This window comes from Camarhynchus parvulus, chromosome 2 (genome assembly GCF_901933205.1).
Source record: "Camarhynchus parvulus chromosome 2, STF_HiC, whole genome shotgun sequence".
Classification (NCBI taxonomy): Eukaryota; Metazoa; Chordata; class Aves; order Passeriformes; family Thraupidae; genus Camarhynchus; species Camarhynchus parvulus.
The window spans coordinates 26,072,354-26,093,594 of NC_044572.1; the positions used below are offsets into that span (position 1 = coordinate 26,072,354).

At 36.8% G+C, this 21,241-nt stretch overlaps 1 protein-coding gene across 3 annotated transcripts in view; it reads right to left on the minus strand.

The window, feature by feature from the left end:
- Positions 1–21,241, minus strand: part of ICA1 (islet cell autoantigen 1) — a 66,965-nt gene that overhangs the window by 39,883 nt on the left and 5,841 nt on the right. For all 3 annotated transcript variants that reach the window (XM_030969063.1, XM_030969072.1, XM_030969055.1), the window contains exons 2-7: positions 17,158–17,204; positions 15,379–15,417; positions 13,104–13,275; positions 11,101–11,173; positions 9,341–9,464; positions 6,944–7,142 (exon numbers count right to left, since the gene is read on the minus strand). In XM_030969063.1, coding sequence (XP_030824923.1) covers positions 6,944–7,142; positions 9,341–9,464; positions 11,101–11,173; positions 13,104–13,275; positions 15,379–15,395 — 585 coding nt within the window. In that variant the 5' untranslated portion in view covers positions 15,396–15,417; positions 17,158–17,204. The remainder of the gene's footprint in view (positions 1–6,943; positions 7,143–9,340; positions 9,465–11,100; positions 11,174–13,103; positions 13,276–15,378; positions 15,418–17,157; positions 17,205–21,241) is intronic.

Below are 21,241 nucleotides of genomic sequence, written 5' to 3' on the forward strand. Positions count from 1 at the left end.
TTTCTCAAGGGTAAGCATTAATCTCTGGAAGCAACCATATTCTACAAGCAATACCTCTAAAGATGATGTAATCTGTTCCAAGAAGTCTGCTTCTATTTTTAAGTGGCATACTGTTATTATGCTTTTAAAAGGGCATCTCCATCACATATTGTTACTTTGCTTTTAACTCAGTAACAATCATCAGTAATATTTAATATACATTAAATGGCTTCAGAAAATTATTGATTTTGTACAATTATGTACTCTGAGTCTTACAAATGGTACTTGAAATGGTAATTTAAAGTTGTAAGACTATAAAATGCTTTTACTGTGAAGAACATTTCTCCTAAAGGTTATGTTTTCAAAAGAGGTATATCTTTCCTAACTGCCTAAAAATGGTTGGGCATTTTGCATGTGAGATGTCTCGTAATGTTTTGGTTTCTCTGCTTAATGTTACTAAATACGATATTGGAGAAGCTGGAAAGAACATTATAGCAGAAACTCCTCAAAGAAAACATACTCAGCACTGGAACTCCATCTAATTTTACAAGGAGATGCAATCATCACAAAGCAACAACTACAATTTTGAGTGAAGAGTACTTTTTATGTGCTTTATCTTTCACTACCCTAATTTCTCAGTAAATCACTAAATTTAGCATTTCCAATATTTTCATATTTAACAACCTGATTTCAAAATCCCTACTCTGACTGCTATTCCCTACCAGAATGAAACCAAACCTACTCTTGATGGCACAGGCATGCCACAAGAAGAGATGTGTGTGGGTGTTGCTTATCATCATATCGTAAGAGTGGGCTGTCATCTCTATCTCTGCTATCACATTGCTACACTAACATGTGGATCTCAGAGCGCAGTTTGACACCATCTTACTAATTTTAGAGGAGACACAGCTACCTTGCAGAGAGTATTATTGCATCTCCTGGAAGTTCACCTATTCTTCTAGAAAGCAGCAGCAGCAATCCAAATCACTGAAGAGAATAGGTGGGGGGTTGTTTTGTATTTTTAAAGGAAGATTTTGAATCAAGACTGATAAAAATCATATCTATTCATGTGAGAGGCTTTACTATCCCAGATTCCTAGCAGGTATTAAGAAAGCCACCATTCTTTTTTCACATTGCAGTGCCACACATCTCATATCCAGCATACAGTCTACTGAAGGAACTCAGACTTTTCTGACACCTCCAGAGCACAAACACCAACATGTGCTCTCTCACATGCAGGGGCCTATATTATTGTCACCTCAAGATAAAAGTGCTTAAAGTTTTTCAGATGGAGTTGGAATTTAAATGGAAAGTATCACCTAAAATCAAACAGAAGACTACTGTCTAAAACTTTTTTTTAGAGTTGTTTTTGTTAATTTTTAAAACCCAAGGCTGGCCAACAGTGACTACCCTAGCTGGCTCTAAACATCCATCAATTATACTGCTACTTGTAACTATGACAACATAGAGTCTTTTATTTACACCATTGTGACTGCCATGGCCAAAGATATTTTTCTTTAAGATCCTGGTGTACTTTGCTGTTGGAAAACCAAAAGACTTTCCAGCTTAATATCATCTGCAGATGCAAATAGCACTAGCAGATTTTCTCTTGGTTGGCTTTTAATAATTCAACTAGAACATGACCAACAAACAGCACCACAAAATTTCCAAGAGGGTCACCCTCAAATCAATTGTTTTATTAGATATAGAAAAATACTTGGAAAATATATTACAGATGTACAGATTTTGTTCTGTCAGGAAGAGAGTTTAGTTGATCTCTAAGTTGTTTGCCATCTTTAAATTCTATGATCCTCTGAAACTTTGTTTAGTGTTCTTTGGCCAATATTCTCAACTCTCAGCTCCTGAGAGCTCTTATTTTTCTAGTAAAGTTAAATTCACTTTTCCAGTAATCACTCATAAGGAACTGCAACAACACAGATTTGCAATTTGTTTTCCATTAAAAGAACAATTTGACTAAAAATGCAAAAATATAAAAAACACCATCATGTAATGTTATTTATAAACCTCTGTTTTTACTTGCTCTCCAGCTCTGAAATTTAGTTCCCAAGGATGGCAACTGCCAAGTCTGTCCTTACATCAAAGAACAGCTTCATATTTGGTTTTTCTCCTTCAGTAGGCTTCTTGCATTTTCTGAACTCTCCAAGAGTTTTCAAAAGTAACAGAGAATTAAAAAAAAAATTAAAACAATACTCCAGTACATTTCCACAGTGCCTTTAGGTTTGCTGGGCTGTTAGCAGCTGATGTTAATGGATAGGGGAGCAGCAGATGATGCTGTAACATGGTACAGCACCTTTATCATCACACAAGCCAGAATGCCCTCGTGCCCAGCAGTGCTAACAGGCAAGGCAACAGCAGGGGAATAGAGTTGCAGGTCCTGAGCCTTCCTGACAGGCTGCAGCAGAGGTATCTGAGCCGTACTTCCTGAGACCTTTACAATGAATACATACAGTGATTCCCTTTTGACCTTTTAATCAATACATTTATTTATATCTTCATTATTTCCCATCTATCCACAAAAGTTTTAACTTTCAAGAAATAAAATATATTCTAGGAAAGCTTGCACAGGTCAGCCACTCCCTATATCGGTACATTTATAACAACAGCAGTTTAAGTTATTGTTATGTCATTTTGAGCTCTTCTTGTTGAACCTTCCTTCTTCCTACTTTACTTTTCTCTTGACAGATTTGTCTTTAAAATTACATTTAAAGGCATTCATTTTGTTTCAAGAATATAAAGGACTATAACTAGAAAGAACTGGAGATAAAATGTATCCAAACAATTCAGCTTCGAGCTTGCAAGTTCTCAACATCTGCATGCAAACCAAGAGCTGGGTGGTGAGGTGCAGTGCAGCCTGTCTCAGGGAGCCCAGCACAGCCACTGGGTACTTACAAAGATACTCCAGCTTTGGTTCAAGCCTCAGAATGAAGGGAAAGCAGAGGAGTATGAGAACAAAGGAAGCAAAAAACAAATACAGAAAGGATTAATCTGCTTTATCAATGTAGCATGATAAACAACCTATCATGTCACAGATGTCATTTTCTCATAGCTACCTTTAAGGTCAGCATGACAATTTTTTCCAGCTCTCACTGTTTATTTGTTAGGGATGGCACTGAAATGTACAGATTTGATGAGAAAGTCTGTCACAGACATTTCTTTTATGAAAAATCCTCTCAAGATTTTCCTGCTGAAGCTGAGAAGTTCAGCAACCAGACATAAACAATAGGTTATCTGCTTCTGTGGAATGCAGCAAGTCAGTTCTAGATTAGCCCAGATTGAGTGTTTGGAAGTAATAGCCAATCCGGAACTGAGCTCTCTCAGACACAGTCCGAGAGAGCAAAGTTTGTTATTCATTCTTTACTTTCTATTCTTAAGTAGTTAGCAGCTTCTAGAAACTTTCCCTTTCTTTTTCTATTTAGTATAGTTAAAATAGATGTTTATATCATAACATAATAAATCAAACCTTCTGATCATGGAGCCCATCTCGTCTCTTCCTTCACCCCGAAAACCTTGTGTCCAACCGACGACAAAAGTCTGTATTGAACTGTACATGAGATAGCACAGCCAAGTAAATTGAACAGCACTGTCCTGTGTCCTGTAGGCTGTATGTGGAAGGCTGCTGCCTGGTCTCAGTTTATCCCTACACACTGTTGCACTACTGCTCAGAAAAATGAATGGAAAAGCTTAACCTTTTCAGAGCTGGAAGAAGGACACCAGCACTTGGGCCACTTGGTCTATATTTTTACCTCACAGCACAGTTCATGTTATAGTGTACAGTCACTTCAGACAGAAAAAAGAGACCAGATTTAAGAATTTTAAAAACCTGATCAGTGTGAAGAATTTGGTAAAAGGATATTAGCTCATTAACATTCTTCTATATATCACAGCACTGTTTAGATGCTCTCAAGGAACACTTCAAACTCTGAACTTGGGATGGAAGACCTCTGTAACCAGAGCAGCACTGGACTGTTCATAAAAACTGCTAATAGGGAAAAAAAAAAAAAAGTTGCATAGCATTTATAGAACTCTGCAGGGAAAAGTAAATACCTATTTCCTTAGTTTGACTCAAGTAGCTACAATTACATAGCTATCTTCAAACAACAATGTAAAAAGGCTGCTCTGCAGTGCTCTGAGACACTCTGAAAGGGGTAGTGTTGCTGGGTCTTGCATACTTAGACTGACGCCTTAAGAACAGCATTAGAAAATTCTTTCAAGTACCTCACTGTTTTGAAAGAGAGCTACAAAAATGTCAGTGTTTTAACTCAGATTTTATCAGCTCTGAAAATACTGACTCAACTATTGATCTTTTAGCCTGAGCTATTCTGAGGGAAGGTATGAAAACCCCATCTGGATTGATTTAGCTTTGGTCTCCAAAAACAAGTACCATATCTGTATACATAATGATACATTAAGGATTACTTTATAAAAGGCTACATACTTGAAAAACAGTCCTTTAACGAAATGATATAAATACTGCTGATGTACTAGGTGCATTAAATATCATTAAACAAGCACTGTTTACTAGAAATAAAAAAAAAAAAACACCAAAAAACATTTACTTAAGTAATACTTTGGATTTTTACAATCAGAAGTCTGAAGAAAACTGTCTTCCAAGTGCTCTGACAGGATTACCTTCCCTAACTACTTGGTGATGTATCATTCAATATGCAGGTCCAGCTCAAAAAGCTTCTCTCTGGCAATGGTATATTTAAGAACCAAAAACTTTACGTGAGTAATTATAACATCTTTCTCAACACAAAACTAGCATGACTTCTTAAATTGTTACAGATCCAAAATAAGCCCTAAAACCTCAGCATTACACTGCCACACTATGGCACAATTAAGATCTGCAAGCAAAAATAGAAAAAAAAACCCAATAAAAACTCCTCTAATTATTTAGAACTACAGAATCCGCCATTAATTTTTGTAAATCACTAAAAAGAAACTTAGATCTTACTCAGCAATAGCTACCTAGGAACATTATGCTTGTGGATTTTATTTCAGTATTTTTTTTCCCCCCCGATTAAAAACCAAAAGGTTTACTTTCTGCAAGTATCAAACCTTCAAGGATTAGCTTGATATGCCTGTTGCACAGATGGGAAATGTGGGAAAGTGGATACCAGGGGCATTTCTTTGCTTTGTTGGCTACAAAATGTAGAGCTTTTTGTTCCCTGCATTACAATGTGAACTGAAAGGTTTTCAGTCGACAGCCAGTTGGACAAGAGAAATGTTCAGAAGACTTTCAAGTTTGGTTTTTTTAACTATTTGAGGTCATGCTACAGAATTTTAGAATCTACTTTTATTTTTTTATCTCAGAATGCAATTTATTTCAGATCTAGAAATACTTAAAAATACTTAGTATTTCCACATTTTTGCTACTAAATTTTGTAAGAACTTTAAAAAAATCTTCTTTTTGCTGACCTTGAAGCACAGCAACTCAAGATGTCCGAAATTTCCCATCTAGGTTTTTATCTACAGCAGCTCACTGCACAAACCATATGTTATTTTAATTACTTTGCCATTTATATAATTTATGCTTTTCACGGCACTTGTTTAGCAAGAAAGCTATAAATCAGTTTTCTATTACCAGTACTGCTTTATTCATTCTAACATTCCATTTTTAAGTGTTTTCCTAATAAATCAAACAATGTACATAAGCAATCAGCTGAGGCCAAGACCATACCAATTATTTTACCTGCAAGAACTTGCCATTACAAACATTTCCCATAGGGCATAATAAAATATATGTCTGATGCCACAAGACTTACAGGAATGCCCTGTACTGAAGCATTAAATAAAGATTAGATGACTAACTGGGGCACTATTTGTTCCATCCCTTTCTTAATTGCTATTGTCACCACTTTGGTTTACAAAAAATAGCATAGTTAGATGCATGCCAGTCCTTTCCTGTTAGGATGGTTTAGTCAAGCTTTTAAAATCCACAATTATATACCTTTTATCTTCCAGGACTTTCAGTTACAGACTGCTTAAGCCATCAATTAACAGGATTTTCTCTTTTATACATTACCTATCTCTAAGCCACATACATATATACATGTACACTTTAATACAGTTTCTGTTATTAGACCTCTGCTTTCCATTATGACAATTTCTGTAAATTTTTTTACTGCCTTTACTCAAAGCATGAGCCACTTGGTTATACCTAAGATCCTAAGTCTTCCTGATACGCAGCATCTATAAACAGCCAACTGTGAACATTATAGACTTGTAACAAACTTGGCTCTAGGGCCTCACTAGAAAATGTCTCACTAGAAAATGTCTCACTCCTGTACTGGGACAGGATCAGCCTAAATAAATTCTATACTCTCAGCTGGTAGCAAAATTGCAGCCTACCACCTAGGACATATGATTTAGCAAGTCTTTTGGGAGGGGAGGAGTTTAGCAAACTTGAGCGACACTGAATGAAGGCTATTTATGGAGAATGCCTCCTTAGCAGTTTTAGTGTTCAGCAGTTGCCAAAGAATCACACTGAACTGCATCAGGAACCTAAAAATAAATTCCAGATTTGCAATTCCTCCCCAAAAATCCAACAATAGCGAATTTTGAAAATGTTGGTCTTTAACTGCCCTCAAAATTTAGCAGCAGATAAATTAGGTAGCGCACTTCTGTTATTGTTTTTTAGTTGCAAAAATTAGTATCTCCTTCCCCCTCTGACAGCAGACATGTCTTCCTCTATTAGTCATTCAGGCATCACCACTAAGTATTCAAAATTTGATAACCTTCTTCAAAAAGTTATATTATTTAAATTACAAAGATATATGCTGAAGTTGAATAAACTACTAAAAAACGCCTTTCCTTACAGTTCACACAGAAGAGGTTAAGATAAATGGCATCCTTATTGCTTCTTAATTATGCCCTTCTTGGAAGAATCAAAACCATGCCTCATTGTCATTCATTAGGCAATCCCTTCTAGGAAACTTCATACCTTCCTGAACTTTTCCATCTGCTTATAAAGATCTGGATCCAGCTCCTGAGACACATCTTTCATCCAGAGCAGAGCTCCTCTGTATTCAGTCCGATACTGCTCCATCCTGTTCACTGTCAGCCACGTGTCTGAGATAGCCCTGTATCTGAAAGTCTCCACTTCTTGATACAACCTACTGAGAGGAGCACGGAGTGCTAACCTGGCAGAGGGCATGAAGGAAAGAGAGGAAGGAGAGGAACATGTTAAAATGTTGTTCCACAAAGCATTACTGACAGTTTACTAGCACTCAAAAAAAAACACATATACAGCCAATACAGTTCACTTAAGTGCCAGTGTACATTCAGATGATTCTACCACATGGTTGGAGGTACACATGAAACACAGTAATTTTGAATGAATATTGTTTGCAACTCTTCTGTTCAAATAGCAACTCTTCAATTATACATGTGAGTGGAAAAGAAACCACTTCTACTGTGCCTATGTATTTTAGTTTGACCACTTGTATGTTATTACCATTCCTGTTCACAAGTTTCATTTAGCAACTATAAAAATATACCTAAGGTAATTTATTACTGGAAAAGTATTACAGATGTATCAGGAATATCATGCTAAACACATCACAAAAAGTACTTCCATTAGCCTTTTCAGTCTTCAAATGCAAATGTAAATAAGTCATCTGTCAGGTAGATAATTATCTGAGTTTTTATTTGGGTTTTTTTTTTGTTCTTTTTTTTTGGTAACTGGAACAATTTCTTTGAAGGACATTACCTTTTCTTTTGGAAGATTCAGACATTTATCTAAATGTTTCTTCTGACAACCACACTTTGGAAAGGCAGTAGGGGACACTGTTGTCCTCCCTATGCCATCACTTCAGCTCCTAATGGGATGTCAACACCAGACAGTATTACTCCTTTTGCTTTGCTTCCTCCTGCTGCTTCTGCTTCCCTCTTGGTTTCCAGCAGCACCCCACTGGAATGGGTTCAATCAGCTCCACACCAGAAGACAGTTTAATGTGCAAGGAAGTCTCTTGGCATAAGAGAATTTCTCATTTTGGCTGCAGAACCCCAAGATATGTTGTCTTGATCTCCAGCTAATGAGCTAGCTATGAGCATGAAACATAAATAAAAGCAGTCCCAACTTCAACAAGAGTTTGAGGACAGCTCAAAAGAAGAAAGACAAGTGTTTGTTTTTATTTTTAATGTGAATTTATTTAAAAAGATGCCTTAAAAATGTACTAGGCAAGAGCTATAATATGTGAATTTAATATGACTTGGTTTTTTTCCATTTTCCATGATGTTTTTTCTCATTCCACAAATTCTTACCAAGATATCTAAAAGAAAGTTTAGTTTATGTAGATATGCACTAAGATTTCTATTAACAGTTAAGCCTCATAAAGGAGCAAGTCATCAGCACTTTTGATCAAAGGTGCCTTACAAGTGCCTTAATGATCCCAGGCATGATTGTTACTGGAGGTGCTAATGACCAAACTCTAGCCCAAGATAAACACATGAAATTCTCAGTGCTCTGTATGCTATGCTTCATTTTGAGCCAAACAACTGCACTGTTAAGATAAAGTCAGAAAGTATCATAGTAGTTAAAAGCCCTCCAAAATCCTGTAAAACATAATGAAATAAAATTTTCCTTTGTGAGTGATGGTGAATTTGATCCTTTCATACTCCTAATGCTGTGAAAAAGAGCATCACAATACTTACCATGACATCAGGTAATGTTACTTTTAAACTCCTAGAGCAAACACTGGGTCAGTGACACATGAAGGACTCTGGTTAACAGCAGGTCTTAGTGTGCTTGTGTGTCCATCTGGATTCCTCACCTTTTACTTGCCCCTGCACAACCTACAAGAGCTCTGTAGGGATCTAGGATCTTGTCTCAGAGGAACTTTACACTAAAGTTCAAGCAGAAGATGGCATTCAGACTCCTCCCTTCTCCTCTATCTAGCTGAGGTATGAGACTCGATGGCCCAGAAAAAAGTATTCCCTTACTCATTCCCTCCCTTGCAGACACCTCCACAGTGAGCTTGCTGCAGCACTTCTCTGCAGAGTGAGAACTGCTACCAAGCAGGAGAGGATCTGACATCAGCTCCTTTACAACCCTACTGCTGGAGAAGCTATGGAGATGCTACAGGACAGTCTTAGAGCTACTGAGCTGAACAGGCAGGGGATCTGAAGATAGACATAGCAGGTTATGGACAAAAAGCAGCATCAGGAAAAATTCAAGAAGTCACTAATATTGCCAATATTACAGCAGATTTTGTCAACAATTTTCCTATCAATTGGTTCCTAAAACATTTCAAATGGCCAAATGAATGATGACATTGGTGAATCAACTACCATTATCACACGTACTATGCAAATCAGACACAAATGTTGACCCATATACCTTTGCTGAGAAGAAAAGCAGAGGGCCTTTCCTGTAGCCTGCATCATTTTTCCTGCTCTTGTTTTATCCTGAGAACCCTGTGATCGAAGAAATTTCCCCAATTCATTTTCTTCCTGAGACAGAACTAACAAAAAATAAATGAGTTGTCAAATATGTTATTTAATTGGTTCCTAACAGCTTAAAAACCGGCCTAACATCAAACAGTTTAAGTCACTTTAGGTCTAAGCAGCAAAGCAAAAATAAATAATTTCACAGAATTCCTGTATTTAGTAAACAGAAGATCTGATTCATTTGAGACATTTACTGATATATTTAACAAGAACCACAAAATTCCACGAGCACAATGGGACAACAGGAAAAATGTGCTATTTCTTTCTTAAAAAAAAACTGAGGTGGTTATATTACATCTTGATTGCAGTTAACTTTCAGAGTTGGGTTTTTGGGTTCTGTCTGGTTTGGTAGGTTGGTTTTTAGTTCTTTTTTACCACTTGGACTGCCTCAGGTGATAGCATACTTTTATTGAAGCTAATTCCAAGTTGTACTAAGCAAAACTCATTTACTGGCTTTTCTCTTACTCGCCATTCTTCATGCTTGACTACATAAAATTTCACATGACCAGTCTAGTACGTCATTTTAAAGAACATTTACTTTCAAATTATTTGGCAAGATTACTTGACAACTTGAACATTCTAAAATTCAAACACTGTATTTCGACTACCTGAAACACATCTACCTCAAAGAAACTGATAATTTTTTAAACAGGAAAATGAAGTGATTTTACACTGAATTGTTGACTGCTTCTAAACTGGGACCATAGACCACAGAGAACCTTACAAAAACATTTAATGATGCTCTCATCTCTTTGTCTTTTAAAGTGGCTATCTCTTATACTACCAATGTCAATCGACTAAGAGAGAGAATGGCCTAAAACAATGAAAGAAGATGTCCTGAAGTCCTCTTGCCGTTTTCCAAAATGGCAACAGTCAATTCCAATGCAGACTCAGCACTCTTTGGTAGAAGATGCACATCTGCATCTGATGCAAATCTTCCATCAGATTTCACCTGCCAATTCTTTAACTTGATACACTACTATTCTGTATTTCAATTTTACCTCCTGATTCTGAAACATTCTCTCTGACTTTCTTTGGATAAAGAAAAATGAAAGCCTCGAGAAAACGCGATTGGAAGATTTACTGATTTCATAGCTGGAGTCTCTCCTTCAGGTCAGAAATCAAACAATATGGACTGCAGAGAACCTTTAGAGGACATTTAATACAATTTGCTGTTTGAAACTTTCCAAATTAGGTCCCCCATGTCTCACTAATGACTATCACTAATTACTGCATAATTTTTACAATCAAGTCAGCATTATCAAATTCATCATAATAGCATAGATTACTAAATTATAAAACTAGTAATAAGACAAAAACTCTTCATCAGCAATCCTGATTAAAAAAAGCAAAACACTAAAACTGTTTAGAAAGTGGTGATGATTCCTAGACAAGACACTTTTGAATTTGTCAAGCAAGCAATGGGAAAAAAAATTAAAGAAAGCTTTCTCCAGTCATTATTGCTATCACTGCATTATATCAATATATAAAACATCAGAACTGGGAAATCTTCAAACAAATAACCATCTTTACTTTTAAATAGGATGAAACTAGTAGTTCCCCGCTTTCATTTTTACCTTTTCACTTGTTCAATGATTCCATAATGCAGACCTTCTTATCATTTTAACTACTGTGTTTGATCATACTTACAACAAATCCTTTTTTGATACAGTTCAATTGCTTTCAGCAACTCCATACACGTTCTCTGAATAGAATGGAACAGCTGATATTGAAACGAAATACAGAAAAATTTGTCAAGCGTATGCAAGAAACACTGAGGAATAAAATACAAGAAAGACCTTAATTTTTCATAGAAATTATTAGGGAACATTCTTTTCTTCTTGAACAATGAGCAATATTTCTGGTATTTCCCTTATCAATTGTGCTCTTCTTTCAATTAAGTTTTTTACTGAAACTAAAGAGTGACCAATCACAACTTTACAGAAGGAAAATAAAGAAAAACTAACTTTGGAAACAGGTCTCCAACAAACAGTTGGTAGTTACCAAATTACTTGTGTTGGGTGTGGGTTTTTTAGGTGATATCTTTGTATAGATATGAAGACGTACAAATCTGCTTCTAAAAACCTCATGGTAGAACAGAGTTATCAAAATATTTATCAATCAATCATTCTCACATGTGGGAATATGCATACTGAATTTTTCATAGACACTGTGAAGTCTAGTAGAACAAACTTGCATAGCTATGGCCAACACAGAAGGTTGTTGATTTAAACTGAAAGTTTTATTGGCATATTGGAAACAAATTTCTAAAGTAGCAGCTTTCAAAGAAGTAGAGGTAAAAAAAAAAAGTCAGTCATGACTATATTTTGAGATTATTTCTAGGAAATAGAAAAATTACTACTCTCTCTGTCTGTCCATCTAAAACCTCCAGCATGCAACTTAAATCTAAACTCTACCATATGAGTCATTACACAGCTAGAAGTAAAATAGACCACTGGCACAGTCAGTGCTTTCTTTCAAGGCTGCTTGACTATAAATTTACACAGGTCTTGTCTTTTCAACTGGAAGTATGACTTACAAGTGAGAATTTGTTCAAAACACGCTTATTCCGCTTGTGTGAACACAAGTTTCCCTATTTCCAACCCCACTTGAGCTATCAAAGCATCCTTCCTGATGAGTCTGCAAAACAGCAGACATGGTAAAAACTCAGGTATGTATTTATAAAATATTGTTCCATACTTCCAGCTTGTTTTACATCAATACTCCTGGATTTATAACCCATTGTGAAGACTCTGTAAGTAGAACCACCAGGTGATAAGTTATTGCTCTTCTTGTGTGTGTTGTACTACAGCCTCCTGTATTTCAGCTAAAGCCTAAATAAACTGAGACTCCTAAAGCAATATTTTTTAAGGAAATTACAAGAAAGCCAGTAAAGCAAAACATTTACCACCATGTAAGAAAACAACACAAACAGAACTTACATGGACATTAACTGGCTTATTACACTTCCATAGTACACCCTCAATTTTTTGCTTTGTCTAAAAGACATTCTAGGTCTTCATTCTGTAGAACTTTAACCTATTCTTTTTACCTCAGTAGGGTTGAGGATACTGACAGTAGGACTGTATTTGTCACACAGGAGGAATCGTTCTCTTGGTTTTATTTTAAAGACTTTCAGAAGCTTCTTTTGACATGTCAGAACCCACCAATCTGCTTGAAACCTTCAGAGTAGAACGCACTGTGCACCTTGCTCCTGAGCATATTGCATGTTTTTCTGGTATATGTGGTATTTCATACTTGTATAAAAAAATGTCATTTGTATGCTCAATAAAATACTTTTAGGAAAAAAACCAAAGCAAATCACCCTAAAGTGACATAGGCAAAGGATAAGCTCCTGACTCCCCTGCTAACAAAAGGAGAAAATCTGTCCCTAAAATATGAAAATAAATCTGAGATATGTTAAGTTCCAAATAAAGTTAGAGGGACATAGGGTTTTGTGTTACAAAATTCCCCATATTCCCTGAATTTACATAGATACTTTTGTCAGAATCTGGAAGAGATATTACATGAAAATTATAAAAATGTATGTATGTTATTATATCCTATGTGCACACATATTAAAGGGTTGGTGGAAATGAAAACACTTTAAAATTTTAGAAGTAGAGAACAGACATTATGTAAACATTACAAACCTCTAGTTTTGCATCCAGATCTGCATCTGAAGCAACAACATGCTCATCTTCCTTTTTTCCTGTAACTTTTATAAGGGTTTGTTTTGTTTTCCAGTATTTCTGTTGCATTTTATTGACCACAGATTTTTCTTGGCTTTGAGCATATTGATCATAAAATTCTCTTGGATAGTTGCTAGAATATTAACAAACAAAATTTAAAACTTCAATTGCATGCTTTAAAAATAATTCCAATGCACTCAATTAATACATTTCCATTAAGAATATTGCATTTGCATGCCAACACATATATTCTAACATGCAGTTCCTCATTATGCATTAATAACAAAGCAACTAAATTACTGTATTTCCCCTCCTACTCTGAAAAATAATACACTGGTTTCAACTTGAATATCTTAACCATGCAGTACTGCCTAATAAAGAGCCTCAAAGAATTCTTCCCAATACATTAAGAAAGGATTTATAGCCCATGGAATTAACTTTTTATTTTGTATAATTAATAGAAGAGTTCCAAGTGAACTAGCAAAGTTGCTTAAGCAGGTAGCAATTTTCATGCCATTTCAGCACTGTTGGGATTTGACACAGCTCATTTTATGAATGGGATTAGACTACTTCTTGCCCTCCTTTTTTGTAATTGAATAAAAAAAAAAGAATTAGAAGAACACTCATCTTTTTTGACCGTGCTATGTGAAAGACTGATATCTCACATCTCTCTATACAATTGGCTACATGACAACTGTGGGTGTATAACAGGTAACCTTTTCTTTCAAGGATTAATTTTCACTGACAAATAAGTCTGCATTCCTGCAGCAGACCTAATAAAAAGTGCAATATATAAATTCCATATTCCACAATATTTAAGCCATACTCAGACAGCTTAATAGAAAATACAGCCTTATCATGAAATCTCAGTGTCTTTCAGGAAGTGTTATTCCATTATTAATTTGTGCAAAAGAACACACATTTCCCCCTATGTACATATATAAAAAGCTGTGGTACTCTTTCAGCTTTTTAGAAGTACATGGTTGCTAAACACTGCTATATTGGATACTTCACAAAACTGAAATAGGTTGAGTTTATTTTGAGAAGACACCTTACACCTGGAGTGACAAACTGGGGTTCATTATGAGATATTGACCCCTAGTTCTGTTCACAACACACAGATTGCTCAGAGATGCTACCGCAAGAGGTCTTCAGACCCAACATACACATCAAGTCATGTATGGAGACATGTGTCCCTGCCCATGGCAGGGGGGTTAGAACCAGATCATCTGTGAGGTCCCTTCCAACCCAAGTCACTCAATCATCCTATGACCCTCTGATTATATGTATCATATAGATATACATATACATTGCTGTGAAGCAATACAGCCATTCTGAAAAAACAAGCCATTGGTACACACTCCCCAAAAGGGTACCACATCTACCCTACATAGTCACTAGTGACACAGCTTAACCTGAAATGGAAATTGTTTTCACAGGGTTACATTACTTGGTTTAGTTACTTTTAATCAGTGAGTTATGTGACAGTACCTTAATTACCAAAGAGATGGTAAGAAATTAAACTGGAAGTGAGCAGAGATAAAATTTTAAAAAGCACTTATACAGAGTGCTTTTTCATGGCTTCTTTACCAAACTTGAAAGGCAAAGATATTAACCCATTCAATTCTACGCAAATATTAGTTCCAAGAGTTTAATTTATTAATTAAAATCAAAATGGTCTTTTGGTGCTACAGCAGAAAATAAAAAACATGTACAAAACATACTACATTTTATTTGGAGCTCTGTACAAACAAGCCATTACACATACTGACAACAGACAGCCTAGCAAGCTGGGTGAATATTATATTGACCTGATACATGCTGCATCTTAAAAATACAAAATTTACTGCCTTTAATGAATAAAAAAGCCCTCCTGTATTATGAGAAAACATAATATGAGAGTTTAATAAAAATAGCATTACTTTAATAATAATTAAAAATACCCATCAAACTTCTCACAAGGTACTATAAAGACCTTAGCTGCCTGGCTAATTGTGTGCTTTGACTTCTGCTACAGCAGTGAAAATAACTGAGATCTCATTTCATTAATCAAGTGAAGAAAACACCATAACTCATTTGATGTTAACCAGCTACTAATAGAAGGTCACAAAAAGATTAGAAAAAGTGCTGGGATTAATACAGATTCCTGAATTATGAAACTGATAAATGAACTGAACAAATCAACATACAAACACTATTAGCTCTTTAGAATAAAAAAAATTATCAATATGCTTACTATTTATGACCTTCCATGATTCCTGTTTTCTTCAGACACCTAAATAAGAAATGATCAGTTAATACAAGTATTTGTATTGTTTAGATAAAACACTAGAAATCCTGTATCTTTTCCCTCAAAAAATTACTATGCCGTAGCATCTTGTTTACCATATTAAAACAGAAAACTCAATCTGTGAGCCAAATTACTTCCTTGTGTACCACAATTCTCACAAAAACCCATTACAAATGGATTTCAGTGCTGCCAATCCTTCTATAGTTCGCAAGTTTTTCAACCAAAGGCAAATTTACCAGGCATAAATTCAGTGACTTTTGATGAGGCATGCCAAAATTGCCCATGCTAGGCATCACCCTCAGTGAATTTTTTTTCCTACAAATTTTAGCCACAACAAAATTCAATTACTTTTTAACTTTTTTTTTTGCCTATATCCCACTGACCTATTTTTCTAAAACACTAGTTACATCATGTCTTGAGTCAGAGATGTGAAATTTAACGACCAGATGGTTTTTCTATGAGGGACACTGCAGATCCTGAGGATAGAATATGATTTGTAGGCATTAGAACTTTAGATTTTTTAAGTTACCATCTCCAGCTTGGATACTCAAGTTTCCCTCTTCACTTTGAGCTGGCCAGATGGCATGCACGTAATTTCCCACCAGAACCTGAGCATGCTCCTTCCAGGCCAAATTTAACAGCCAAGCCAGATACTCATAAACAACAAGCACCAGGCTTCTCCCCTGCTGCTTTCAGAGAGGACTGGCACATGGTTAACATGGGAATAGAAGCACTGCAGCGGGACCTGGGTGAGACCAAAATGAAGCCAGTGAGATGGGTGGTGCTGCTGGGGAATGGACTTCAGCAAGTAGAGGCACAGAATGAACACACCAACAGGCTCCACTAAGGTATCAAGCTGATTGACTGAGAAAACAGTAATGGAAAAAGGAGCTAGGGAGGTAACAGTGCTGAAACTGAACTTTGGCTCTAATCCAATTAAGAAAGAAAAGGGGCTACAAAGGGGAGTCATCAGCATGTTGGAAACTAGCACAGTATTGCATACAGACAGCGTGGTTAGCACTGGAGAGGCAAAGGGACTGGAACAGATTGCAGGAACCCAAACAAGGCAATGCAAACAACCTGGATGCTTCCTGCAAGCATAAAGCACATGCACTTCCATTTGGAGCTGAATGGAGCCAAATCTCAGATTTCTGAGCCTAACCTCTCTGCTGTCAGTACCTGTGAAACTTGCTGGCAAAGATCCAGGAGATACTGAAAGATTATATCAGAGCAGGAATTTTGCCTGAATTGGAATTTTTGTGAAATGTTCTTAAGCACTGCAGGAGAGACCACAAGAAAATTAGTAACTCTGTCTTCAGACCAGAGTTCAAATGTAAGGGTCAACCGCGAAAAAAGGAAGAAGAAAGAATCTTTTCAGATTGTTGTGTTACAGAACCACTGAGTCAGACAAGATACAGAATGGACTGCTTTGCTGTTCTTTCTAGGGCCATAGGCACAGGCACTACTAACTCATTTTCTAATATCTTTATAATCTTGACTTCACTGTTTTCACACTGGTCCTCCTTAAGTCAACTGGGGGGGTGTGTGAGTGAGATAAGACCACAGGATTTAGCTTGTGTACACAAGCTTGTCCATGACTCAGTTACTCAGCAGCACACTTGGTTTGACAGAAAGCAAAGAACAGCCTGTCTAGGTGGACTAACACGTACATTACATGGAATGAAGTATAAGCAACCAGCATGGGGAAAAGGTGCAGGCACTGACCTTATTCACTGTACACATCCACCTGCTTCTTCTGGAAACCACTGTCCCTACAAAAAATAAATAGGGTCATGGTGAAACAGTTGTCATTTGCAAGTACAGCTCATGCTCTTTCTTCCTAAACATCTAACCTCACCTTTTGACTCTGAAATCTTCCTAGGTATACTCTTCCAGGTCCTACATAGCACCCCTATGCCCTGAAGATATTCTTTGTGGGAGTTTTTACATTCAAAATGGACAATATTTTCATGGTATGAAAAGAAGGGCATGTATTCTCTGTTCTGCTGTGTGATGGTATGGCATTTGAGGCTACAAGACCTGCTGGGATGGTGTCCTATGGCCAATCAGGGTGGAAGGAAACAGAAATGGAGCCTTACCTACACTGCCTGCTGGAAATGGCTCCTGGCATGCGATATCACCCAAAACTGGACAGGAGGGACAAAGGTCCCAGGGAGTTCTAGATAGTTTAGATAAAAAGCATGCAAAGCAGATGGCTGTAATTAAGCAGTAGCAACAAGCAGCAGCCCAGGACACAAACTCAATCCCTGTGCCCGTTTTATTTCCAGTATGGAGCTGACTTTTGGTCCTAAATGAGAATTCAGTTTGCAAAGACGGCTTCGTAAGTACTAGCATTGAAAATACAGAAATGTAGTTGCTAAAAAAAAGTGCAGTAAATTGTCTCTGCAGTAATTTAACAGGGCCTTAATTTATTTATATAATCTCTTACTTCATGTGTCGTTACTCTGTTCCAAGTCCAGGAACCAAAAAAGGTTAAGATATGGTTCAGCTCTAACAAAGGACACTATTAAAAGCATTGCTGAAAACAGTAAGATTTTTTAAAAAGAAATACCAAAATCTAAGTCTAGTCTCAAAAAGTGAGAGATACTAATAAGAGGGGACTGGAAACAGCCCAGGGAAGTATCCAAGAATTAGAGGAACATTTAACAGCCACGTAAAAAAGAATCCCTACCGTCACAAAATGCTGGCCCTGAGGCTGCAGAGAGAGATCAAGAATGAGCACATAACCTCTTATTACTTCAAGTTTGGAACTCTTATGCTTTCGAAGAACAAGACAAATGTCCCAAACAGAAGTAACCAGGCAGTTGGTCTTTGCCAAAACTGACTACAATAGAAGCACATGACACTAACTTGAATCTACCAATACTCTCTCCAAAAATTGCAGTCAAATTTAAAATTAACCTATGTTATCACACAGTTTTAGATATAAAAATAAGCTTTACTTGCCAGAAGGAGTTGATGTAAGGGACATTTTTTTGCTTGTTTTTCTTCTCAGTGTATTAAAACAAACAAACAAAAGAAGATAAAAGTTTCAATAAACAGTATTATCCTGACAATGATTAACAAAAGAAAAAAAAAATCACCTCCCTATAGGAGAGCATTTGTATTGGAAAGTTTCCATGATATTTGACAATAAAGAGTTAAACAACACTTGTGATCTCCACAACAGACTTTACCTTGACAAACAAAAGGGAGGGATACTGTAGATGAGGGGGTGGGTGCCAGAAGCAAGCACACCTGCTTTACTCACACCAGAGAAAGCAGTGCCCCATTACACACGACTGTACACAAACCCATGTTTAATACTGCACAGTGATGGATCTGAGGCTTCCTGAAGAAGTCCATTCAGGGTTCCAGTAATTTTGCAAGTGCTTCTCAGTGTTTTGAGAGAGACTAATGCTACCTCAGTTTAAGCATTAAACCTGAGCTGGCTCTATTCATAACAAGTCTGCTTGGAACACAAGGAGCCACAGAGCTGAAAGACTCATTCCCATACAGAACCGGTGGGCCCACAAGCCCTGCCAAAACCTTGAAAATCCTTAGCATGTGTTTTTGAGGCACCAAGAAGCCTCAGCATCACTTTGCACAAAGTGGAACAGCCTGGACACTGCAATACATCAGAACTGCAGAAGTTCTAGACTATGCCTGGCTTCAGGTGCAATACAGCTGAATACAGGCAGTGCTCGGCCACAGACAACAAGAAATGCCAAAACCAAGATGGTCCTGCAAACAGCAAACCATGGCAGAGTTTCTCTGGGTGGTAGACTATTTACACACAAATTATTTCCAAAGGAAGCCATAACAGCTGGAATGCACACAGAACTTCATGTTATTTCTGCCATATTCATCATCCTACTAAGAAATTTTATTAGCTGTGACACTGAAACAAAACTTGATGGAGGACATTCGTCATTAGCAAGTGGCATTTCTATTCCTATGGAGAATCTTCTGATTCTCTATATTCCCCAAGACCACTTGAATAAACATGTAAATTTTTCTGTGCAAATAGGAAAATGCTTTCATGGTGTTTTGTGTGATTTGAACTGCAGTATATGCTAGGATTACCCTCCAGCTCATGCTCTGTACTACATTTGTACAAGCTTGCTTCTCTTTTTTAGCTTTAGTACATTTTGTTGCAGCATAAGTTGTCTGGTTTCCCAAGAGCTAAACAGCTTTATGAATAATCTTTAGATTCTACTCGTATAAGAAAAAGATGGTATGAGTGCCTTCTCTCCAGCAGCTACATTGATAATAAACAAGTCTGTATATCAGAGTCACTCACATTACTTCTCTTTATCAGTGAGCCTAAATGTAGTAAGTGTCACATGGCATGGTAAAGTTCAAATCTTAATACTCTCCTAGGTTATGAGGAAATCAGTTTAAAACCCAGCCCAACAAACAAAACACCCCTAATTCAAGTATCTCTTCTTGCCTGAATATTGATTACCTAGCTCTTACTGTGCTCTTAGCTCAGACAACTGATTACATAGAAAAATATCAGCATGCAGAGGCATCAAACAGGAATCTTTTCAAGTCTGAAGACTGTATGTAAAACAAACTGTTGATCTAATCATAGCTTCTCAGAACAAAGAGATGAGCTGAAATCCTTGCAAAAACATTATAAATGCTGATGTACAGAGTAAATCTAACACCCGAAGATCACCTAGCAGCTATGTAGGAAGGCAGTAGATTGAACAATACATTCTTTTGAGATACACCCAGAAACAAGGAAAGGGAACTGAACAAACAGCATAGCAAAATCCAACAACCCTTACGTGAAGGCCATATGTTCATCAAAACACACAGAAGAGTCTGCACGTTCACTGACAGAACTGTCCTCTGAGCCTACTGCTCCTTCAAAGCAGAGAATATGTTCTGTGGCTCCTCAAATCCTAACATTCTCCACATCCAAAAATCCTTCCAATTTATAACTTTCAAATACGGCAGAATCATGCATTGCAGTTGACTTACTTATGTCAACAGTTTTATTAAAATGGATGATCTTCCAAGAAACTTTTAATACAGTAATAGTACAGTGGTGCTAAGTAACAACAAAAAAAAAAGCAGGAATATTATATATAAAAGTTAAGACTAATAATTTCATTTATGTAAAATACTTTGAAGGGAAGAAAATGTGCCTAGGTGAGGGAATCAACGCCATCTGGGCCTCCAACAGCTCCTGGCTGACAACCTATCTCCTCCACTCTGCTCCCTGGAAGCTGTGATCAAACTGAACCAAGTAAATGGGTCTGCAAAACAAGATGCAGTCTTACTGCAAGATGAAGACTAGACAGGGTACAGTTTTATCTTCTCTGGTGTGTCTACAAACACAGAGACCAGAAGCTTCAAATGGTGTTTGACTTTGCCTTTCCCAAGCAAAAGAGGATGTAACAGCATGCAGATCTGAACTATCCATGTTATCAATGCAGGAAAAGAGTGAAAGCTGAAGTCTGGGTCTTTCAAGCATCAAGATTACACACAGACAGAGACTTACAGACTTAGAAACATTCCTACTCTTAAATACAAGAATAGCTACCACTCTAATTCAGCTAAAATGAATCTAGAGTTCAAGCTATATCTATGACAAATGACAAGATTTAATTTTTCCTCTAAAGGTCTTAATTCTCAATATTGATGCTCTAATCCTGCAGAATCATCCATGTGTAGCTTTAAATCCAGGAGTCTTTTTGTTCTGTTAGACTACTCACTGATGTGCTTGTTTATTTATTCAAAAAGTTCGCAAATTGGTCTGTAAGTGCTGCATTAGCAGTTCCTTCCACCCATTACA